Source organism: Amblyomma maculatum, chromosome 1 (genome assembly GCF_055883805.1).
Source record: "Amblyomma maculatum isolate TAMU_Amacu chromosome 1, ASM5588380v1, whole genome shotgun sequence".
Classification (NCBI taxonomy): Eukaryota; Metazoa; Arthropoda; class Arachnida; order Ixodida; family Ixodidae; genus Amblyomma; species Amblyomma maculatum.
In genome coordinates, this window is record NC_139344.1 from 144481274 (window position 1) to 144506927 (window position 25654).

General features: G+C 45.5%; 2 protein-coding genes across 2 annotated transcripts; both read left to right on the top strand.

Annotated features, from left to right (window-relative positions):
* The first annotated feature begins 343 nt into the window (after window positions 1–343).
* LOC146204230 (uncharacterized) lies at window positions 344–3451 on the top strand. Its single transcript, XM_084586317.1, has 3 exons — window positions 344–378; window positions 2594–3033; window positions 3339–3451. The coding sequence occupies exons 1-2, from the start codon at window positions 367–369 to the stop codon at window positions 2993–2995; spliced, it is 414 nt and encodes a 137-aa protein (XP_084442443.1). The 5' UTR covers window positions 344–366; the 3' UTR covers window positions 2996–3033; window positions 3339–3451.
* Window positions 3452–19038: 15587 nt separating this feature from the next.
* Window positions 19039–21398, top strand: LOC146204231 (uncharacterized). Its single transcript, XM_084586323.1, has 2 exons — window positions 19039–19113; window positions 20878–21398. The coding sequence occupies exons 1-2, from the start codon at window positions 19102–19104 to the stop codon at window positions 21388–21390; spliced, it is 525 nt and encodes a 174-aa protein (XP_084442449.1). The 5' UTR covers window positions 19039–19101; the 3' UTR covers window positions 21391–21398.
* Window positions 21399–25654: the final 4256 nt, after the last annotated feature.

The window sequence follows — 25654 nt, forward strand, 5'->3', positions numbered from 1 at the left end:
AGTCTTCATGGTCTCATGGCGATCAACGTGGGTTGCACGGGTGTACTGCAGCCGCAACATTTTTTGTTGTTGTTTCTTATCCTTCTCATCCTGCTTCCGGGGCGGGGGGGGGGGGGGGGGGGGGGGGGGGGGGGGGTAGCTTTCCCTCCATTAGGAGGGCAAATGAGAAAGAGAGCGCAGAGGCGTGGACAACCGTGGACCCCTTCTCCACCTGCAGGGCTTTTCCTTGCTATTTGTTTGCAGCGCTTGCATAGACTGGGTCCGCCCAATATTTTGCCCTTGTAGTCTCTGGGGTATATAAGTTGGTCCCATAGTCACTGCAGCCATCAGAGTTTCGGCAGAAACCTCCTGAGGAATACCAGCATCATGAACACCCTCGTGAGTTGAAGTTTCCTTCGCAGCGTTGGCTAAGGCACCGCCGCAGTGGCTCCGCGGTTCGGCTAACCCTTCAGGACACCACGCATATGTCTCGCTTTGCGCTGGTCACTAATGCAGTGGGACACAAGCCTCCTGGGCATGTCCTATGCCTTGGTGGCCAGAGGCGTAGCCCTACTTGCGATGTCCACTTGGGAATGCGTATACTACTGTCCGCAAAGAGAGGAAGAAGTCGCGAGGGAGGCAAGCGTGGGGAGAGGGGCTGGCGCATGCGAGTACGAGAATTTCCTTCTTTCTCTTCGGTTCTGTGGGAAACCCCTCGAATGAGTCTCTCCTACGTTTTGAGAGAGGGGCCCGTGGACGCACTAGCTTTTCAACAAAGGGTACCGGAGCGCGAACGTAAGCTTTGTCCGGGAGAACCTAGTTCGTGGAGAAACGGATGCTGTGTAGAGCGCTTATGCCACAAGCTAGACGGTCGTGAAAGCAGCCGAGCGGGAGCGTCTTGCTTGGGACACCGCTTGTAAATGGTAAGCCAGAGCCCGCAAACGTGAGGCCAATGGAATAAAGAATTGGTACGGTCGGAATGCTGGATGCAAGACCTCACCAATCTGAATACCCGTATTTAAGGGACACAGGCGTTCAAGCCAAACGACTAATCGAGAAGGTTCAGAACTGCTTTTCGCTAAAGCTGTTGCTGAAATTCGCCTTGCAGATGTAAGCCTTCCTCTGAGCTATCCCGTTAGTCTTTAAACTCGGGAAACTATAAACCCAAAGAAGGTGGATCTTACTTCTCTGACCGTCTTATCTAGCCTGCATGCGTGCCTGAAGACTGGTAACGGGTCTTTTTCTCAGTTTTCCTTGCCGGTGGCAGAGCACAGTCACTGAACATTGCCTCACTAGTTGGTGACTCTGCTACTGCGCCAACGGCGCACGGAACTGCAGAACATCCTCCTTGCAGAAAAATGTGGTCACTAATCGCACTGTCAATAGGGACCGACAAGTAGCCGTTCTTGAGGCTTTGGTTTCCTCGCCCTTCTTTCGAAAGGGTGTCTTACTGAAATCAACATGCGTCATTACATTACGCCGAGCGCAATAATAATCTCAGTTTTTGTGAATCTGATAGAGGACACAAATATCGCCCGCACAGCTAAACAACAAATGTGGTACCAATTAACAAAGTAAGCGTCCATCTTCTCCCGGGCAGCTCGTTACACTCAGATAAAACTTAGTTTTCTTTTTTCATCGCACACTGACTTAAACAGGCGGCGGCTGTGATCGTATCTGAATCAAACAAGCACTTCGTACCGACGACTCTCGTGTTTAAACGTCCGCACCATTCAAGATTTGTATCGGCGAGTACGTGACCGGACAGCGAAATAGTGCAGGAGCGCCCAGCTTACCCGCGGCTATCGCGTGCGCGGCATGTCTTTGACTTCGCCGTTGTTTTTTGCCTCATGCCTATCCCCAAGGCACATTAGGCGAGATAATAGGCAGTCTTGTGAACACGCAGATTTCTTATTTTCGCTCCTTAGCCTGCCTGTCAGGACCCTTTCGTTCCACGACGATGTTTTTATTTCAAAAGCCACCCCTTCTGGCATTGCACAGAAAAAAAATTGCATCTCTGCAAACCAACTTAGGTGCTTGTCAGTTAGATAATAATTTCGTCCCTCCAACTGCTCCCTTACGGGCACGATAATTCATCTCAGGGCTAGTTTGAGGCCTTCGTTTCTTCGGTTGCAAGAACTGCCAGTCCGAAACTCCCGCCCATGACAGTAGAGTAGAAATTCCCATTGCACGAAAACATCCCATACGTTGATTCAAGAAAGCTGGTTGTAGCCTAGAGACGGATGCGCGTTAACGGTGAATTGTGGCCTCTTGTTTCTAATTTTTGTTTTTCATAGCAATGATTCACTGCTTACATTAAATAAAACCTCTGTTCTGGAACATGCTAACCAGCACACGTGGGGCCGCAAGTTAGCGGAACCCGACTTCTCGCATCTTTCATGCTTTCAAGGTGGCACGTAAAGTAATGCGAACTTGAGAGCAAAAACATGACATTGAGTATCAGAACATCGTCATTATTCGATCTGCACCTCTCTCACACATGGCGTTCATCCAATAGTTAAGTAAGTCGTTAATACTCCCTCAACTATCTCCCCTAGACATCTCTTAAAATGCTCGTATTTACACCCAATGTCTCGCGCTTTACCATGTGCAGGTCGTCTTCGCCGCCCTCATTGCCTGCGCCTACGCCGGTGGCTTCGGCTTCGGCGGATATGGCGGATATGGCCACGGCTATGGCCACGGCCACGGCCACGCCGTCGCTGTCCCCGTTAAGACCGTCTCCTACGTGAAAAAGCCCGTCGTCAGCGTCGGCTACGTCACCAGGCCCGTCGTGAGCTACGTCAAGCAGCCCGTTGCCACCGTCTCCCACACCGTCCAGCCCGTCGTCTCTGTTAGCCACGCTCTCGTCCACACCGGCGGATACGGCGGCGGATACGGCGGATACGGCGGCGCTGTTGCCGTCGGCGGCTATGGCGGCTACGGTCTTGGCCATGGCGGCTACGGCCTCGGCGGATACGGCGGCTATGGCGGTTTCGTCAAGGGTGGATACCACTAAAGCGGATTTCCAGCACCGATGTCTTACTTCTACTTCTGGTTCGTACTTAGTAATCTTTAAATTGCGCTTTTGTTGGGCGTAGTAATCAAATCGCCAGGTTTCGTCGTGGTTTTTTAAAACTGCTTCCGCTTGAACCGTGTCAAATGTCATGCGCTTTCTTCCCCAGGAGTGTTGTAACGTACTGTTTGTAAATGGCATCTTTCGAAGGCTACAACAGCCAATGGTGTCGATCAGCATATGCTCCTACCACTATTTCTCTTAATTCATGGGAGGAGTGCCCAGTTAACACGCCCGAACATTGAGAGACATCTCAATCTAACTTTCTTTTTTTCTGTCCATACAGGTGCCAAAACATCGGAAACAGAATCGAAGGAAAACTGCACGCTTGTAGCATCCTGCTACATGTGTATTTATTCTGTACAAAACTAAAATAAAAGCTGCAATGAGAAATGCAAGGAGTCCTTTGTACGTTTCGTGGGCATTGACTGTTACGAAGCGGTTCCGACTAGACAGGCGCATGCCCGCAATCCGGCAAACGAACTCTGCCTGATGGAAGAATAATTTGAGCAAAACGTACGTTTGCGAGCGCAAATATAATCAGAAGAGCGGCGTGCATCGCGAAGAGAATTTCACAGTACGAAAATAATTCCTTTGAAAGCTCAGTGCCTGTGCTTGTTTTCTCATCTACTAGCTATACTGCTGGCTAGTATGAAGACAGCGGACACTAAAGCTTTTGCAGTTTTTTTAATGGTGTACTTTCACAATGTGATAATTTTAACGTACCCAACGAAATGTACCCTTGCAAATAAATAAATAAATCAGTTTCTAAGCCGAGACAGTCAAGAAAAAAAATCTGTCTGCTGTAGTATTTTTTTCACGCCAAAATGTCGTTTCTGTACGCACACAGCGAGCAATTTAACTGATTCCTCTCTCTCCCGAGTCCTGGGCGCTGATTGTGGGTGCTGGTATAGATTCTGTGGAGATTCTGTGGAGATTCTGGGACGCACTGCTCAACAGTACTTCATCGCAGGAAACTCACCTTGATCTGCTGCTTAAAACTAAAAAAAAAAAAATGCCGACGATTACGTTACTTCCTAATGCAAAATTTGAGCGCAGCTCATTAGCTGTTTCAGCTATTCGATAGATTGAGGCAAAGAATTCGAACAAGACATGTAGGTACAATTACAGACGTTTTTATTTTTCACACATATTCCTTCTAGAAACACTCCACTAACAGTTCTTGGCTGTCATGAAAGAAGCCTTGTGGTCGGAGAAATGAAGAGAGCAATTAAGTTACCGGGAGGTTGCGGGAGGCACCGCGTGGGCCCACAGGAACGTTGCGCGGCGAAGAAATAGCAGCGACTGACTGATGCCGCTGACGCCGCTAGCGAGTCGAGTCAACGTGGCTCTGCGTTTCGGCTTGGGTTGCACGCACTGTGATCCGCTGACGCCGAGCCGGCGCTTCAGCCACCGGAGAACACCGTCGTCGCCACACAGAATCAAAAAAAATAATAAGAAGGGGGGAGGTACAAGCAGCGGCGAACGGTGGCAGGAGCCCGCGCAGCCCCGGCTGCGGAGCTGGTTACAAGGGACAACGCCGACGCCGACGGCGACGCGCAGGAACGGGCGCCAAAGCGCTGCGCTGTAAAATTGTTAAGGTTCAACTATGTTTGAATCACGTTTCACGAGCGTGAGCCATCGGCCGCAGTCGCTTCTTCAGCTCAGTCTGCCGTTTTAATCTTTGAAAAAGCCCTGTATTGGCTCGCTTACAAGCTTTGCGGCAGTGGGCTAGTCTGGCTTCTCGTTGTTCGATGGTCTCGGCACCCTGACAAAGTTGAGGTCTGTCTCTAGCGAGGTGACGTGTGTGTATGGCGTATTTGATTAGGTTAAAAGAAGGAGCGGCGCAGATGGAACTTCATGAAGACGACGATGTTCATCGCACAGCCCGAGAATGTTTTGCTGTTGGAATATGATGAAGACGACGATCTAACTGCACAGCTCGAGTGGGTAGCAGTTTTACACGAGGCGTGATTGGCTGCGGCGATAGCATAGTGCTATTTATTGTGCCTGGTCACGACGATGAAGATGACGATGTTTCACTGCACAGCGCGAGAGTGTGTTGCAGCTTTACACGAGGCGGCGATAGCATACAGTGCTCTCATGCCTGATGATGTCGATGAAGACGACGCTGTTTGGTGCACAGCGCGAGAGTTCAAGGAGGCAACTGCACCATCCATTGACCCTGAGATTTGTGCATAGAAGTAGAGCTAACGCCTAATTCAAAGATCGCTTTTAACAGTAGGATGGGGGCTAATGAAGAGAACTCATTGAAGCCCACTGGCAACTCACTTTCTGAGATTAAAAGCTGCACGACGAACATTTCGTGCTTTATTAAGGGCATGTCCTGTTTCGCTACGGATTTCGTTGACGACGTACTAATAAAAGGTGAATGATGAAATCCAATGCAGACAGGACATCAAATTGCGAAGGGGAGGATACCGAAGCACCATAACTTCGCATTTGAGGATAAAGCCATTTCGGCTTTAGCGCATGTGTACGTATGTCGAGAAATTTCCATTACGACAACCTATTAATATTTCTGGCGTGTTGCAGTTTCGCATTTCCATATGCTACTTATATTTGCTACTCAGAGAACTTTAGCTATAGCCGAACTATAAAGACGTTATTGCATGCCGCAGTAAAGATGATAGTAAATGTGATTATTCGAGAGTTCACGTGGAGCGATTAATTTCCCGCTAAGAAGTAAATTATTAGTGCTGCTGCCCCCCCCCCCCCCATATATTATTGTTTCCATTTTCAAGCAGTATGATTTTCCGTTCGACGAGGTGGCCTACAAAATGGAATGTATGTAAGCCTTGTCAAATGCTGGCGTTCTCTTTCACATGTAAACACGCTGCGGCGTATCGAAAAGCAAAAATATCTTTACAGGTGGGGTTCAATATTTATGCTTTGTTGCCCTAAGTAAGCCTAAGTCATAGAAGGAATACACACTACGTTCAGTCGAAAGTCTGCGATGAACTCGTTCCTCAAAAGCACACCTCTTTAAAGTAGTGCTTTTAAGCAACGAAGCACTTCCACCGCCGATGCGCTAGTACTATAGTTTATTCATGTTGTTGTAAAAGAGTGAGAGTGGATGTTAACGGAAACTCAGGAGGACCTCTTTGTTCGATGGGAAGCGCATACTTTTATTGAAGTATTTTTTACTAAAAATGCAATTCAGTACCTCAATGTGTGGGCTTTGAGGGATATATCGGTACAACATAAATGCGGTACATTAGTTATCACGGCAATAAATTATGTTCTCGATAAACATTTTAAAATGCTGCGACTTCTAGTGGAGCAGGTAGCATTAGGGGAAGGTCTTTTCAGGATTTTATTAGTCTGAATGCAAAATGAAGAAGCGCAGTAGCACGATCAGGCGGCGGGTAAACACTTCTGTTGTCCCTGACACATTGTGAAGTCCGGTGAGAGGGCAGGGTGGTGGAATTGATTAATAAAATATATGAAAAAGACAAGCTCGAGAAATTTTACGCCGAAAAACGAGAAGCGGTAGGTCAACTTGAGACTTTAGATTAGGTACGCTGGTCACGTAACTGTAGTTAGAGTAAACAAAACGAGCTACACGATTTTGTACTAGTTCGAGAGTGTTAGCCAGGACCAGGAGTGTCTCCTGTAGCCGGGAGTTTTACCCTGTAGATATTTCTTCATTTTGGAAACAGATGGAAGTAGGACGCCGCAAGCCCAGACTGTAAGTTGGAGAAAAAAAAAAAGCGTCGCCAAAATTGTTCAACCGTTGTGCACCGGTGGCGCATTAGCGCTGGTGGAAAGTAAAACGAGTGATCCGCTTCTGCGGAAGGAGGCCTGTGGTACTTTTTTTTTTTAAGTAAAACATTCCCCTCCATCTCACAATAAAAAAAAATAAAACTACCTCGTATATAGTGCTCCGCTCACTAGACCATAAGATATATCCTTGGGTGCAGTGTTCACCAATAAGCTTTATACCTTAGGTCATACATATTTCAATCATGCCTTTCAATTTGCCGGCAACAGGTTGTTTATTTAGGAACTCGCTTGAAAGGCTGCAAAATTGCGCAGCTCAGTTGATTTCGTATCGAATCTTTTTGACAGAATTTCAGCGCCCAGTTGGGGTCTCCTTAAACACCGCACGTGTGTAAAGAGGGAACAAGCGACTCTTAATTCAGCGCACTGCGAATATGTCGGCATTTTTGTTTTTCTAGAATAACACACCTTAAATTCACGACAAATATCAGACGGCTGAGACTCGCTCTACGCGCTTTCCCCTATGGTCAAGGGCAGGGTACTGTATGCATATCCGCTCACGAACCTATGGCATCGTACAGGGAATTGCAACTCCGGACAAACTGGCCACGGTAGCCCATCTTGCTATGTTGAGTCGGCTGACGAAAAAAAAAATGATAGTAAATCGAGATTTACAGACAGTACGAGGGCTGCAAGCTTTTTTTTCTTTTTTTTGTTCTTTTTTTTTTTCATCCAGTATCTGTAGCACATATTCCAAGCACTTTGTCAAAATCCTAGTGAGTTTATTTTTCTGGTTAATTTCTTTCCTCTCATCACGAAAGATTTATTCAGGTGGTAATTTTCTACTCGCGAAAATGTGCTTGTTATTCTTCGCGAATAACGCCAGAACTGCATTCTATGCCCTGAAGCAGCGACTGAGTGGTTAGGCGCTCGAATGCTGATCCCAAGGACGCTGCATCGAATTCCGACCGCGGCGTCCGGTTTTCCATGCAGGCGACAAGCAAGGCGCCCGTGTGCTGTGCGTTGGCAGCGCTTTTTAAATAACCCCAGATAGTCTCGACGTTACCATAGCCCTCCACTACGGCGTATTACATAGCCTGATGCGCTTTGGGACGCTAAACCTTATAGACCAGACCGAACCTGCCAGCTGGAACTATGAATGTTTCTTAAAAACCCGTGGTCAGCGAATACTGTCGACCGACGGCTGCGGGTCTAAATTTTTAATTAAATTGCAGAGTTCTAGCGTATGAAGTCTCTGCCTAGATGTAACAGAGAACAAGCATATTCATTTCTTCTTACCAGTGAAAATCAATTCCCTTTCTTTTTCTAACTGTGCTGAAGTTTTTATACTGCCACAAAAAAGCGCTTTTGTCCGAAGGAACAGCTTTTCAACATTTCCTCGTTTGTCGATACCAACTCGTGACGTCATTTCGCGAAAGAAAAGATTGCCACGGTTTGACAGTTAAAGGCACGGTTTGCTTAACCTCTGAGATCTGCGTGGAAAACTGGATGTCGAAGCGAGCATTTTAACTGCGAAATCGGCTGTTGGGAGCGATACTTGCATTTAGTTGTTCAGTTTTTTTCTGGCCTGTAAAAGTTTCAGGTTTCAGTCAGGGTAGTGTGATACAAACGTGCGGTACCTTTTCATCCCTTCGGGGTCCAAATGTTAGTTACCTTTTGATGCAGGCTAACGTCTGTTTGTCCACGCTGTCTATTTATCCACGCTGTGATCATGCGGCTTTGCATTATTACCTATGCAAACGTTCTTAGAGCGCAACCAACACAAGCCACTTTGAATCAAAGATGCACGAAAAAAATAAACGCTATCTCACGCTCGACTCCAAGAGGGCAGTACGTTCTTAACTTCAAGGAATGCGGAATATTTCGCAGAACTTAGCACAGGAATTAGTACTACGTAAAAACATATAAGCAGCAGCATTATTGCGGTGTCATGTCGTTGCAAAATCATCCAAAAGCAAAATAAGTTACTACCTAACTCATCGATAATTACGGCCATACGCCCCGCCCTCTCTCCACGCACAACGCATTAAAGGTACAAGCTTGTCAAACGTTGCGCTGCAGCCGCATTTCGTAGAACACTGCATTGTCGTCTCTACCGAGTTGAACAAGCCAATTAAGAATAGACTGTATTCCGTCTCTTGCTCATTTCAAGCCTGCAAGCTGCAGGGCAGTCTAAAAGCGCGTTAATATTGGCCTATCAAACTCAAAGAGAACCAACGTTTCCGCGAGCAAAAATGTGCCGTTACCAGACTAAGAGATGGCAAAACAACGTATTAGAATTTTGGATGTTAATTTCGGCCTTTGAGGGAATGACGCTACGTTAGTGGCTCCAGACTTCTGTTCCCGTTGCAGCTCCTCATTTGTGTGCATGCTTTTTGCTGCTATAATCACAAATTCCATAGTTTGTGCCTGTGTTATCGCACACATATTCAACCCTTCGTAATCATTAGTAAACTATTACCTGAAAGAGCGCCAAAAATAGATATCAAGCCTCATTTTAACAAGCCATACGCACCTGCCGGTGTGACCTATTTGAATTGGGATCCTGTACGTGGTCGATTCTTATCTCATCATCCCATATCAAAGAAGCGGCCCAATTTGAGAATTCATTACGTTACACATTCCGATGATCGATCACCATTTGCCAAAGCCATGTCCGCGATTTTTCGCTCACAACGCCGACACTCAATTATCTCATGAACGGGGATTTTAACTTTATCCCGATGAAGTAAAAGCTGTCGCTCTTCAAGCATGTTTCTATAGCATTACTGGCGTGTAAACTGAAATGCGTTCCCTAGCAGTCTTGAGCAGACTTCTAGTTGTAAATTGTGACACCGAGGGTAAGAAGTTATTCTAAGTCGACTGTGCTGACCTGTGCCCATTGCTTCCAAATTTTCCGCGTCGTGACCCATTTATTCGAAATGGCCACCCCGTGTACGTATGAATGAAGAATGCCGGAAGCATTGCTGCTGTGGGCTAATTCCCTTTTTGCGTGCAATTCGCAGCAATGTTAGTACCGTGAATACTCTGCGAAACCCAGGCAACAAAACAAAAGGTATGCGCCTTTCGCAACGACTACTCTACGCCTGCGGCTGCGCCTTCCTTCCTGCGTATTTTGTTCTCGTTCCTTTCTCTGCTGTCACTTCAAGCCCACGAGATGAGAGGGGAGAATGGCTCAGCGAGTCGTGCTCATAGAGTCACGCTTTACGCATACCATCATTTTTCTTTCTCCGGAAACAATGAGACAATACCCGTAACTCGTTTGTTCTGAAACAATAAAACAAGGCTCTCAGCTATTTTACGTTTTAATTTCATGCGCGCGTGACGAGTGACGAAAGCCGTCTGTGTGCGTTAGTTTATGGCTCCGATATAAATCACTGCTAGCTGGCTGGGAAACCATATGCCCCTTACGCGCTTCACATGAGGTTTATAGCGATAAAATTTGAAAGAGAGAAATACTATTCCACATCAAACCGCATAAACCGTGGTGGGATAATAGCCGTAACTGCGTTGTCGATATTCGTGTGTGCATTACCATGTATGTAAAGAAGCGCCTGCTTATAAAACTAGTCATACTTGAAATGTGAGCGTAGTCGGGATACTTATACTATTGGCCCAAACAGCGTATTCATAATAATTAAAGAAGCAGAGTTTGTGATGACAGCGAACTCATGTGGGCTGATTTGCGCTGCAATGTCATGGAACGTCACCGCTACTTTTCGTGAAAGGGTACTTCTCTCAGAGCTCACTGCACCAGTCAGTGACAGCTGCCTGCCACAAATTACAAAACGACTGCATTAAAGGTCCCGAGCATAAGAAAATTCGAGACGAAAAATCACGGGCATTGCTCTGACAAGTGTTACTCGGTGGCTGGCATAACCGCTGTGCACTGGTTAGTGGTAGGATTGGCCGACGTCAAACCGCCAAAAGACTAGGCCCATTTGGCAAGAGCTGCCAACTTGGGTTCCTTCTCTGAGATGGGAGAGGGAGATCAGAATTCACCTTGCATTCCGAATGAGACACGCTGCTCTTGGGCCATCCGGTCACGTTCGTACGGCTCGGTTGACGGGGCTTTATATCTATGTCAGTCGGCCTTTGACATCGACTGTGTGCTAAAATGTATGGTGAGATGTTAAAGGAACAAATCAACGGATTAGTATTCAGGCGAGTAGAAAAGTCTATACGAGGACCTGCAAAGGGAGCTGGCAAGAGGGAGCCATTAAGGCCGCCATGTCATACCCTTGAAAGCGGAGCTTAGGTGTTCCTTCACATTTTTTCATTCCATGCAAAAACTGGAAGCGATTGTCGTAAAGAATTTAAACAGTAATCGCAGGCATCCCCAGCCAATTCGGACTTATTATGTTGTGCCTCCTACTTTGCATTTTTTTCGTTCATTGCCTCATTTTAATAACGTTTTAGAAACTGATTTCTCTAAACTTTGCACGCACAAAAAAAGAGGTACCGTATGGCCAAATCTTAAGCTATGTAAAGCTTTTATGTGTCAGGAAGTTCCTGCTCACAAAGTTCTTGTTGAGCAGCACCGGAGAAGTTGAATATTTCGAATACCCTCTTTCACATCTAAGCACAAAAAGATAGGAAAGGAGGGGATGGTTAGTATATACATGCGAAGCCTGCAGTCACTGGCACTAAGGAAAGCATGGAGGAATATTTCTATTTATTTTTATTTATTCTCAGTATGGGGCTTCTCTTTTAGAAACAACTAATCTAATCTTCTTCGTGATTATTTAAAATTCCAATAACAACTTCAATGCTTTTTAAAAGCATTCGGAAACATTTTGATGAAATAGATAACTATCTTGTTTCACCTACCAGCACCTTTTCAATAATTGCTCTTACTGAAACATGGTTATCACCTGACAGCTATAATCTTTCCTTTTTTTTTCCTAACTAGGCATCGGAATACTGCCAGGGACCAACTATAGTCATGGTGGTGCACTCATTTATGTTTCTGCTAAATTCACTAAAACACAAAGACATGATCTGACATTAACTCTAACTAATTGCACATCTGTGTAGATTAAGTGAGACCCTCGCTTACTTGGCACTAACAACAGAAATTTTGTATTTTGCCTGAATTTGCCCATCATCATCAGTAGCTGATTTCTGTCCAGCACTTGATCATAGTTTACATGCTCTTTCACTCGAAAACAATCATTATCGGTTGCTTCTTTTCAATGCAGGTGGATGCTCTCCCACAACATTAAACGCAAGATTGCGTTGTCTCATCGCGCTAGAGACGTGATTTGATAAAATGGATAGGTCCTATTCCGACTTTGTCCCTGTCATTCTAACCACCTTCTGTTGACCAGCTATGGCGTTTTTTTTTTTTTTTTGTTTCTTTTTCAAGGATTTGGTTTTGAGTTGTATGCACAGTACCGGAGGTGCTAGGATTGAACGGAAAGCTGGAAAAGGACGTGGTGACAGTAATTCAGGACATAAGAAAGTTAAGCCTAGAGAAGCGTTTCGAAGTGGTTGAGGTAAACAGGGAGGTGCATAAAGCAGGTTTTGGTAGGGCTTTTCAGCGAGATGGCATTCGTTTGAACAAAAGGATGGGAGCAGAGATCAGCTGGCGCCTGGCAGGCAGGGCTGTAGCTTTTTTAGGGGGTCTGCGAGGACTCCGTGCACAGAGGTAGTTAGAAGTGAAGCAGAAGGAAGGGTAATAACGGAGGCTGAGCCCCAAAAAATGGCAAAGAGGAGGTCGAGAAAGAATAGTACAAAAAAGAAATTTAACACTAGGCTCAGCTACATAAACATGTAAGGAAGTAGAAAAAGAGCGAAATGGCTAGAGATAGAACAGCAGTTGAAGGATGACAAAATAGGTGTGTACGCTCTTTGCGAGACTCATCTCAGGGATCTAGAATATCCGCCGTTTATAGAAGGCTACATCTGGGAAGGGTGCAACAGAACGAGAACAGAAAAAAGGGTGGAGGGATAGGTATGTTGATACACCAGGGAACAAATTGGCAAAGAATTAAATAATCTTGTAAAGAACATATCTGGGTTTCAGGAACAATTGCAGGCATCAGGACATGGCTAGGGGTAGTTTACTTAGGAACAGAACATCAATGCAGCCAAGAAAACAAGGATCTTGTTGAATGTCTCAGTGACGATATAAGCCAGTTTGGAAACGGGGCCAATATTATTCTGCTGGGGGAGATGAACGGCCACATCGACGATCTGGATGGATACACGGATTGTAACGGGAAGCTAATGCTAGATTTCTGTGAGCGACACGATCTAGTTATAATAGAGAACCAAAATGTGAAGGCCAAAGTCCGCAACAGGCAGACGATCATTGACTACTGTCTAATGTCGCAGGGAAATTTATAGCAAGGTCACAAAAATGGAAATAGGCAAAGAAGGGGAGTGTAGTCTGGGAAGTGATCATAAACGTATTAGTCTGCAGATGGGGCCCTTGATGAAAAGATAAATGGAACTTAGACAAAACGTAAACGCAAAATTAAACGACGATCAAATAGCGTAGACAGTAGCAGACATAGAGGAAGCAATAGAGAAAAGCTCCATGGAAGACTGGAATTATGAACAGGTAGAACTACTCATAAGGAGGAAAATTAAGAAGGTTAAAGTAGCAAACCGCTGGAATGGAAAGCGGAAGCCACGGAGCTGGTGGAATAAGGAAATCATGGAAGCTATTGAACAACGACGGACTGTTTCAAGGGAACACCGAGTGGCAAAGAAAGCACAGGTATCTCAGGAGGAAATCGACCAAAAATGGGAATCATATCGACAAAAGAAACTTGAGGTGCAGGCCCTCGTCCAAAGTAAAATAAGGCAGTCCACTGATCGCTGGATGGCTGACATACACGATGCCTCTAGAGGCGGAGCAAGAAAATTCTGGAACCATATAAGCTGGCTAGGGAAGAAGAATCAAAGAAAGCAGGATCGGATTCAAGATAACGAGGGAAATTGTTTAAAGGGAGACAATGCAGTGAACTGCATTACATCAGTTATAGCCGAGTCATTTAAGAGCGACGATAGGGTAATCTCCGCAAATCAGGAAGCAACACAAGGTAGCAGAATACAAAGCAGCTTAGAACTGACCAATCTAAACTGGAAAAAGGCAGAAAAACATATTCCTAAAAGCACATCTACAGGAATAGATGGAATTCCGATCAAGCTGATTAATGAACGTGGTCCAAAAATCAAGGAAACGTTGTTAAAAGCTCTGGAAACAGTCATAACGAATAAGCGAATTCCGGACAGCTGGCGGCAGAGTAAAATGAATTTGATTTATAAAGGGAAAGGAGAAAGGATGCACATAAAATCCTACAGGCCGATTACCATAACATCTGTTATGTACAGGTTGGCCATGCAGGCGGTGAAATTAAAGGTGCAAGCATGGGTAGAAAGTAACAAGATACTCGGAGAACTTCAGAACGGCTTTAGAAATGGTACGCGCTTAAATGATAGCCTGTTCGTGCTTACCGAATCCATCGAAATATCTAGAGTGGAAAATAGACCTTTGTGTTTGGTCTTCCTGGACATAATTGGGGCGTACGACAACGTAAGCAGGGAACTCCTGCGGAACATATTAAAAGAAGGTATCGGTTATGAGATAATAGAGTTCCTACAGGAAATATACTTGGTTAACAAAGTAGACATTACGTGGGAAGGGATAAGAAGTACGGAAGATGTCAAAGTATGCAAAGGATTAAGACAAGGCTGTCCTCTATCACCGCTGCTGTTATTCTTTACATGCTAAAAACTGGAACGGAGGATACAAGAAAGTAACCTAGGTTTTAACCTGTCATACAGATTAGGTGGAAAGGCGGTAGAGCAGCGCCTCCCCGGTTTAATGTATACAGACGATATTGTGCTGCTAGCTGAGAGTCTGGAAGAATTGCAAACTCTAGTTAACTATTGCGGAGAGGAAGGGGACGCTCTAGGCTTCAGTTTTAGCGCAGTTAAGTCGGGTCTGATGATTTTCAACGGCTCACCTGATCAGGGTCTTAAAATACAAGGCCATGAAATACCTAGAGTAGCAGGATATAAATATCTGGGGGTATGGGTAAACGAAGGATTGGCATACATTGGAAAGCATGAGCAATCACTTAAGGCAAAAGGGCGAAGGAATGCTGGGATAATGAAGCATAAGGCATTGTGGCGATACAATAGGTATGAGGTTTTGAGGAGTATTTGTAAAGGAATTATGGTACCCGGACTTACTTTCGGAAATGAGGTTTTGTGCCTAAAATCAGAGGTACGGTCGACATTAGAAATAAATCAGAGATCCGTTGGACGATTAGCACTAGGTGCCCACGGCAAAACTACAAATGAGGCGGTACAGGGAGATGTGGGCTGGGCATCTTTCGAAGTACGGGAAGCTCAGAGTAAAATATTATATGAGGAACGCCTGAGGAAATTGGACAGTAACAGATGGGCAGCTAAAATATTTAAATACCTGTACTTAAAAAGCGTTGACTCACAATGGAGGAAAAGAACTTGGAAAATAACTAGTAAGTATGCTAGTCACAAGGACGGAGAAATGAAGAGCATTAATCAACAGGTAGGAAAAACACAGAAGGTAAAAATTGGATAAATTCGATGGAAAAGAAACAGAGTGTGGAATTATACGGAAAGTGGAAAATGCAGATCAGGAAGGAAGATTTCTTTGATAACTCAAGAGGCAGTGCCCTACTTTTTGAAGCTAGATCAGGGTGTCTTAGAACACGCAGCTACAAAAAGAAATTTAACAATGGAGATTACGCATGCTGTATGTGATAACTCCAGTGAAACAATTGACCATATTATACTCGAATGTAATGGTATCCATCCGGAAGTTGATGCAGGAGCAGTCACTGTTCATGGAGCTCTGGGGTTTAGAGATGCCAGTGGCCGGGTGAATAAACCGGCGGTGAAACTAGCAAAAAACGACTGGAAGATTGGTGGCTTAAAAGCAGGGAAGTGACATAATGTTAGTAATGTAGAAACAAAAATGTAATAAATAGAGTGATGGTTTAGTTAACCAATCTAAATCAATAATTAAGATATAGGGAGAAAAATGAGCATGATAGCTACTGTTACCACCCCGTTTCAAAGGGGACGCTCCTATATTCCATCCATATATCCATCCATCCGTCCGTCCGTCCGTCCGTCCGTCCGTCCGTCCGTCCGTCCGTCCGTCCGTCCATCCATCCATCCATCCATCCATCCATCCATCCATCCATCCATCCATCCATCCATCCATCCATCCATCCATCCATCCGTCCGTCCGTCCGTCCGTCCGTCCGTCCGTCCGTCCATCCATCCATCCATCCATCCGTCCGTCCGTCCGTCCGTCCGTCCGTCCGTCCGTCCGTCCATCCATCCATCCATCCATCCATCCATCCATCCATCCATCCATCCATCCATCCATCCATCCATCCATCCATCCATCCATCCATCCATCCACATCCATCCATCCATCCGTCCGTCCGTCCGTCCAGCGCGCCCTCAAAATGCTGCTGTTAGCCGCTTGGATCGCGATAAGCGATCGAGCGTATTCAGCAGAATTATAGATACGCGTGTGGCAGATAACGCCCTTGCCCAGGCGCTCTCGATGTATCCCAATTATACGACACACGCCATGCAAAGCTTCGACAGAGCGTGCAGGTGGCGCGAGAACGCCCTACGAAAGCGCCTCAAAAGTATTTGCTCTTCTCGCTAGGAAATGTGTTACTGCGCGTCGATCGACACAACAAACTTCATTGCTGGCTGCCTATACCAAAAACTGTCAACCAGTCGCGACTCGCGACTCGCATGCTTTAACCCATTTCATTGTTGTGCACTTGCGCAAAAACTCTGGAGCATATTTCGAAGCACATCTCTGTCTCTCTTGACAATCACAAAATAATTGATACACGGCGTCACGGTTTACGGAAAGGCCTATCCACTGTAACCCAGCTACGCGAAACAATTCACGATCTCGCTTCAGCCTTAGATAATCATAACCAGGTCGATATTATCTTTTTAGACTTCAAGAAAGCTTTCGATTGCGGAGGTGTCCTTCCAATCGTCGATTATGAGACCCCCTTTCGCATATCAATATTGTAACACAACTAAAAATGACTGATAATATTCTGAATCTGATTCTACCCGCCGATAGATAATTAGTACTGTAATAACTGTAGCCTGAAATATAATTTGTTGAAAAGTAGAAGACAAAACCGCGTGCCACCAGAGGTGTCCGAACTCACTACATCAGAATGTTGCTCACGGTCTCTACAAACTTAGGGATGACGTGAGCTGTCTAAGCATCTCCTTTCGGAAGTATTTATGTTGCTCGTAATAACCCTAAACAATGTCCCACAGTGAAGGTGGAGCTGGCAAACTATCAAGGTTAGGTTGCACGCAAAACGAACACACCGGAAAGTAGAAGGCTTGAAGACCTACTTTATCGACCGCTCGATATTCTGTCTGGATGCCGTTACTTCATGCATCTGTGTGCTTCCTGTAATTTCGATATAAGCGTAGGGTGATAGCAGGATGCGATTGTGAATTTGTACGACAGATCCGCAGCATGCGGCCTGGTTAATTAACGCTAGAAGTCAGTAAGTGTTTTTGTACTTCCATTTAATGAAAAACACAAAACAGCCGCCTATCTTTCGTGACTTAGTTCCGAAGGTGAGATACGGAGGTCGTCGGTTGGAATCCCTTGCTATTTGTCCCTGCTTCTTCATTAATTCGTTTATGCAATTATTCTTAATTCTAATCAATTATCTTTCAGGCTTAAGATGATCAGACAACTAATTTTCCATTGATAAACAGCACAAATTTAGAAAGAAATATCCTTGTGCTTGTTTTGGCAAGTAATTGCTGGCTTCTTCTCTCTTACACATATGTTGTAATTTCGTATTCATCACGTAGCTTTCGGAATTCCTAAGATAAAATATCTGTTTTAAGTTACACAGTACATCAACAAAGGTCGAATCTGCCACGTTCATTGTAAACTGCATCTGTTCCAAGCATTTCTCACTGACGTATGTGAAACCAATGCAACTGAGTTTTCCACCAAGCGAACTGTGGTTTACACAAAGAAAGGCGTGTTACTTCAAAGCTGCGCACAATGGCGCGGAAGAAAAATGTCCATAACCTCCAAATGAAGCGCTGGGGATATTAAATGAACCACATTGCAGGGCCCGTAGGCAAGCCTAGTTCCCAGCAAACGTACGATTTGGACAGCACATAAGATTGCGGCCAGGAGTCCCAACATATCCTTAAACGACACTAAGTCAGATGACTAAAAAGCTTCCGTGGATAACGTGCAAGCAAGCGTGCAAACGTAAAAGAGGAAAACAAATCAATTAAGGCCCGGTTTTTGCTCGCGGTCTTCTTCAATGAAACAGCCGAGCAGAGCGCTAAGAACTTCCAAAAATGGCGCCAGACCCAGAATTATTTCTTTCCTCGTATACTGAAAGCACTTTTAAAGCTCGAGGAGAAGCGATTTACGAAACCGACTCAGTGAGATTCAATCACAGAGGATATCGCAGCGCGCTCAGCACGACACTGATTCCTTCGTCGTTGTACACACACGCGGGACAGCATGAGTGGTCCTGATTTCGCTGCCCAGTGGGAGTTGTTTTCGTTTTCCCACGTACGCCACGACATTCATGTAGAGCGCATGCAGAAAGAGTATTTAGCCTACTTCAGAACTCGCGGCGTCCCCGGTCACCGCGTAGCCTGTCGCCGTCGGTATGCCGTAAGGGAGAAGGGGAACCCTCGATAGGCCCGTGCCGCGCGGCCGGGCTGCTACGACGAAACAGTCGGTATGATTTCTTCTGCGATTGCCTCCAGTCTCACTGGCGGGCATAGCGGCAGCGGAAGCGCGCCTTGGTTTGTTTCTCGCGCGTCGATTCCCCGTTGTGGCGGTTCGGTTTGGAAAGCGTGAAGTGGTGCAGAGCGGACCCGGGCGCGCGCGATGTAATAAGGCGTCCCTTACCCGTAACGTGCACGTACATATTTATTATTTTTTTCCAAGACTTCCGTCTTCCGGCGGGAAAAAAAATAATAAAGAGACGTCTGCACAACCTCCCCCCGCCCCAGAGGCGTAGCACGTGAGCCTCCTTTCGTCGTTGGATGAAGGCAAAAAAGAAGGGGGGGGGGGGGGGGGGGGGGAGGGGGGGGGGCTGCGTGATTCCCCGGATACTGGGTCAGCTTTCACCCGCCACCTCGGCCTGTCTCTATAAAACTGCGCCGCACAACTTCACTGAACCGCACACACACCGAGGCCCCCTTGCACCGAAGTCACAAGGAATACCACCACCATGAACGTTCTCGTAAGTCCAGACTTCCCGCGTTTCGCATCGCCGTGTCGTCACTCTGCGCGCTCAGTGGGTTGTGCAACGCTCCGCGAGGGAGCGCCGCGGTAGTGTCTCGTTGCCATTTGTATTCCTGGAGTGCGCTTAAACGGCGAACGTTAGAATTATGGGAGCAACATTATAGCTTTCGTTTTAAGCTTAGCAGATTTTCACTTTGGGAGAGAAAGTTCCCGTCTCTTAAGCCGCGCTATTCCCATGGAGTCCTTCAAGATTAACCTAAGCAGCTGCCTGAAACAGCTCCTTTGGCATTCTCGAAGAACTCCAAATGGTTAATTCAGCTGTTTTATACAATTTCTGTTAAAATCGAGAAATCTAACCAAAACAAATCGACCCACGTGCTACGGCTCGTTTCTTTACTTTTTCTTCGCGTATTTTGTATACAGGCTAGTAGCTATATATATATATATATATATATATATATATATATATATATATATATATATATATATATATATATATATATATATATATATATATATATATATATATATATATATATATATATATATATAAATATATATATATATATATATATATATATATATATATATACACTGCAATAGAAGCAGTGAACATGAAAACCAATGTGCAATGCCCTCCCTGTGATCCCTAGGTGAAAAATTGAACAATCGATTCGCACTAAGTATATTCCCTTCTCCCCTTTAATGTTCTTCATCTCAACTGTCCTTCGTAAAAGAGCAAATAAGTATCGATTAACTCTCAATAGGCAGAAAGTGAACACGAATTGAAATATGCCGATAACGTACGCGTTGTATCCTTATTTTCGGTATTGTGTAAGGATTTGGATCTTATACAATATGGAAATTTATTAAGGCATCAAAGGGCACATTTAACTGTCCAAAAAGGATAACGGTTTTGTAAGCCACAATTTGAAAGCCTGACTTCCGTACCATCAATTCTTTTTACACATAGCAGAGCAGACCCAGCAAGTTTTACAAATCACGTTTCTAACTTTGGAGTTTTCTTACTCAGACTATGAAGTTGGGACTGGCAGGTGCATTCCACTATGCCGTTGTCGGCGCACAACTGATGCTGAGCAAGTTAGAACAGCTATGGTTCTTTCAGTCCTTAAAGTGAATCACCATTGACAAATGGAGCACATCCGGAGCAATCCCAGAGCAACGATGAATACTACTTGTCCATGATGCGCACGAAACTTTCACTACACTTCCAGCGAAACGCGGAGGTCGAGAACATTAGCTCGGATCACGAACATCGGCTTACGAGCTTAACCCAAGTGCCTTTAGCACATCAGGATGACAAACAGATTCTCCAAGGGTTTTCTGATACAGAATACGTTCTATACAATTCAACGCTCAAACACAAAAAATTATTCCTAACTGATTTATTATTATTTTTTTCTTTTACAAGTGACCAATTGCTCTTGAGATAGTGGAACAGTGTCCTAGTGTTTCTAGTATGTTCGTCGTATGCGAGATCTGCGCGATCCGGTCCTCAATGTCGCCAGGTTACTCACTGGGAATACGATGGGTGCAAACTTTCCCCTCACCTGGCGCTGGGCTTTTCTGGTGTGAAATGCTTAAGAAATGGGTATCTGACCTCACCTTGTGTAGAGTAAAATATCGTATACTATAAAGCGATCTGACCAGAACTGCCCTTAATCTATTAAATGTTCATCATGATCCTCATTATTATTGCGAATTGGCAAAAAAGAGCGACTCGGCGATGACGCATGCGCAGGTCGTCCTCGCAACATTCGTCGCTTGCGCCTACGCTGGCGGGTACGGTGGCTTCGGCGGAGGCTACGGTGGCGGCTACGGTGGAGGCTACGGAGGTTACGGTGGAGGCTACGGTGGAGGCGGGTATGGCGGTGGATACGGCGGTGGGTATGGCCACGGCCACGCCGTCGCTGTTCCCGTCAAGACAGTCTCATACGTCAAGAAGCCTGTGGTTAGCGTAGGCTACGTAACCAGACCCGTGGTGAGCTACGTGAAGCAGCCCGTCACTACCGTGTCGCACACTGTCCAGCCCGTGGTTACTGTCAGCCACGCGCTTGTGAGCACCGGCGGATACGGCGGAGGCGGTCTCGGAGGCTTCGGCGGAGGATTCGGCGGCTACGGCGGTGGCTACGGCGGTGGCTACGGCGGCGGCTACGGTGGCGGTTACGGAGGATACGGAGGTGGCTACGGAGGTGGCTACGGAGGCGGCTACGGTGTAGCTCTTGTAGGTGGCAAGGGTGGCTACCACGGGTGAATCAACCCTGTCGAAGCCAACATCATTGAACGGTAAGGGATCGATAAATTGGCGAAAACATTCGTCACTGAAATTTCACAAAGGAGCAAGAACTTCAGTGCCGTTTTAAACAGCACTGTATCCACGTCTTCACTCCGTTCATAGTTGCGCATGAGTATAACATGGTATTGTACTAACACTGGTTTCGTTTTCTTAATGAGAACGCAGCTGATTTTTCTTGTATTAGCACACTACAAAACTGCAGTGAGACTGTAAAGCATCCTCAGTTTTCAACCCGCGTCCGTTTGAAATGTTAGGTGAACATAAAATTTACGCCTTGCATAGCTTTTGAAACGCAGTCATCAGGTACAGCTGAACTGTTTTACGTGGAGTTTCTCGATTACGATGTACTGCTCTGTAAACAGAGGGCTTAATGGGTGTGATTGAAGACAAACTGACTAAAGCATCGCTTCTATGCTTTCTTTTTTCTCCTGCAGGTACAGAAGCCGGAGGTTCTGTTACGTATCGTCGTCACTGTAAACTACCTGCGGCCAAGTCCATGCAACGTGTATTTATTTCTAAACTACATTAAACCGCATGTTTTCACTGAAATTTTGCGCATTTTGTTCTCTGCGGAACATTTCTTTTTTATCCTTTAAAAAGCTGTTAAAGCCCCAGCGTAATGGAAAACGCGCGCTTTGAACACCATTATTATCTGGCCATGAGAGGATGACAGCCGGACACCAAACAACAATAGCACCCAAATAGCTGGTAACTTTCCTTTTCGTAACAACATCAAGTTCACCTCTTGGATAACTTATTTAAATGTGTTTAAGCCTTTAGCTTCAAGTACACCTAGTAACATCATTTTCAGATATGTCTTGCGTACTTCAAGGGGTCTCGGACTATGTGAATACAACTGAATACACTGAATCTCCAGTCGAAACCCTAGAATCTGCATCAGCACATGAAACAAAACCGGATTACCTCATCTTCGATCGACAAAACAGGTATCGAAGATTCAACAGTCAACCACGGGTCACAGCTCGCATAGCGTACACAGGGCTCGTGTATGAGCGAACCAGGAAAAGAGCAGGTGCATTTTCTACGAGCTTTCATGGTTTCTTGCAGAATTCACCGCAGCAATGACCTATAGCGGTTTCATCCGAAATAAATGCAGGTAAAAATAAAACTACTATCCTATCTGTGGTATTGTAAGAAAAAAAAATGTTGTATTGGTATATGACGATAAACTTATATGACGCAAAACGTATACTACTTAGGACAGGTAGTAACAGCAGATCCGGACCATGAAAATGAAATAACATGAAGAATAAGATTGGGATGGAGCACATTTGGCCAGCACTCGCAGATTATAACTGGCAGCTTACCGGTATCGCTCAAGAGGAAAGTATACAACAGTTGCATCTTACCTGTACTCACCTATGGGGCTGAAACGTGGAGTCTAACCAAGAGAGTTCTACTTAAGTTGAGGACAACCCAGAGGGCTATGGAACGAAAAATGGTAGGGGTAACATTAACAGATAGGAAGCGTGCAGAGTGGGTCAGAGAAATAACTCAAGTTACCGACATTCTAGTGGAAATCAAGAAGAAGAAATGGCCATGGGCAGGACATGTAGTGCAAAGAGAGAATAACCGATGGTCGCTAAGGGTAACAAACTGGATTCCAAGGGAAGGAAAGCGTAGCAGGGGCGGCAGAAAGTTAGGCGGGCGGATGAGGTTAAGAAGTTCGCAGGGGTCAAGTGGATGCAGCTAGCACAGAACCGGGTTAATTCGAGAAATAAGGGAGAGACATTCGCCCTGCAGTGGGTATAGTCAGGCTGATGATGATGGTGATGATGATGATGACGCAATATGAATGAAATTGGTATGGTTCGGCTTGTGGGACGTCCCAAACCGACTCACGCTATGAGAGATGCCGTAGTGGAGGAATCCGGAAATTTCGACCACCTGGGGATATTTAACGTGCACTGACATTGCACAGCACACGAAGACCACTCCGTTTCGCCTCCATCGAAACGCAGCTGCCGAGACCGGTATTCGATCCCGCTTCCTTGGGCACAGTAGTCAGGCACCGTAATCGCTGCGCCACCTCGGCGGAGCGAATGAAATTATATGTGCGAAATATAAAACCATACCTGAAACTTAGGCAGCATAAAAGGAACTAGGAATAATTCGATGCTGCAAGAAAACTAAGCCGTTAACATTCCTGCCTTTGATGATTTCGTCGTTTAAGCCCCTATGCGTCGTCATGAATGCTGATGAAGTAATGAAAGAATCAAATATCTTAATGATTCCATGGAATGGATCATTTTCCTTTAACGTACTAATGATTACGCAATTTAATAAATACCTCCATGGAATTTTTCAGCTGAGCGAAAGCAAGCCTACTGCCTTCATCGACCAATCACATTTATGCAGCATCATCCCTTCGTGAAAGGATCGCAGAAAAAGATACCAAGCTATCCCAAAGCTCGATAATTATATATGTAGATTCCTGCATCGATGAATGTGAAACGACAACTACACTTCATTGTCCTTGTAAATCGGCACTTAATAGTACATTCAGATATCCAATTTGCAGAACCTCTTTCTTTCTGTGCTGAGCTGGTTGTCGTCCAAGACGCGCTTCGCTCTATATCAGACATAACCTTGCCACCTACAACCAAAATTGTCATCCGCACCGACGCCCTTCAAGCAACACGTCTGCTCCGACGCGTCAGTCGGAGTAGAAATCTGTCAGAATATCTCGTCTAGTCTGGCGGATCGCATCTCGCAAACCGTTCGAATTGAGTGGGTCCCACATGACCTACTCAGTTCGCAAACCTCTGCAGATTCTGCAACCCGCCGGGCGACTCTACCCTCCTCATTGCCATGTTTCCTCAGTATGGATGATGCCACTCCGCTTCTCACGAGAAATGAGCACTTCCGGCGCCGCACACGGGCTCTTGTCCCACCGTGTGCGGTAACCCTCCCCAGCGGTCTTACCCGCGCAGAGGAGGTTGCGCTATGGAGGATTCGGGTCGGGGTTGCCCTCACACCTGCTGTAACACGAACATAGCATCAATACCAATATTTATAACAACGTCCAAGATGACCTGTCTGCAAGTCACAGAATCATGAGGCAGATATTCACCACTTGTTGTGGGTTTGCCCGACACTGAATCCGACGAGAATTCGGCCTCTGACGGCAGTGGGCCATTTACCGAACAGACCATCATCTTACATTGCTTGGACGCAAGGTCCTTATCATCGTTCCCTCTAGAACTTTATTAGAGCAGGCAACCTTTTTTTCTTTCATTTATTGCCCCTTTTAATTTTCTTTCTACATATTCATTTATGCCCCGTGGCAATAAACAACGTTATAAAAAAAACTAATACCTTACGCTTGTGTTGAAATTATTGCGGGCGTCGAAGCTAAGAAGTAAGCGCTGGGGGGAAAACAAACGCACAGCCAGTGTTTTATCCTAACATATTTTTCCAGCTTTGTTTCTCCTCGCAGTCATTGTGCTCTGTCCAGAGACTGATATCGGCTGTGCATCCAACCAGAGCTTTTAAATACAATATATGTTTGTTGTCAACGGTGCTCAATAAGCGTTTTTTGCCGGTGCACGACTCATTGACACTTCGCTATTTCCGTCATTAGAATATTATCGGCTGCGACGATAGCTATACAATTTTTCGTATGCCATTCCCAAGAGAAATTATTGGGTTCAAATGCGGTCCGTTCCGATGGGCTTTTTCTTCTGAGCCTCGGCAAAGGCTTAACACGAGGTTTGTGGTTGGAGTGGCTTTCGCACTACAAGACTGTTCGAGGTAATAATGATCTCGCCTATAGCCTAGCACCGGGTCATAACTTTTGGAAGAGCAGTGAGAAGTTTACCTGTTTCAAACAAGCCACTATATAACGCAGAGAAAATCAGGAACGCTGCCGATGTACAGCAGAACGCAACGTGCATTGAGTTCTTCTGGAAGGCAATCAGTATTCGAATCCGCTCCAATTACGAACCGGTTCTTCAAGATGCCAAAATTGCTTTGTTTTTCGACATCAGGGTAGTAGATGCTCAACTACCTAACTTTCGACTTTATCGATGATTCTCTTTAGAATTTTGGCTGTAGGAAAGCTGAAGCCCTTGCATGATGGCAAGCTTTACAATGTATTCAGACGACCTGCCTCAGTGGCTCACTGACTTTGAAATGCGGTTGCTAAGCCGAATTACGTGGACTTTATGACAGAGGCGAAGTGCAGCAACCCCCGCGTGCT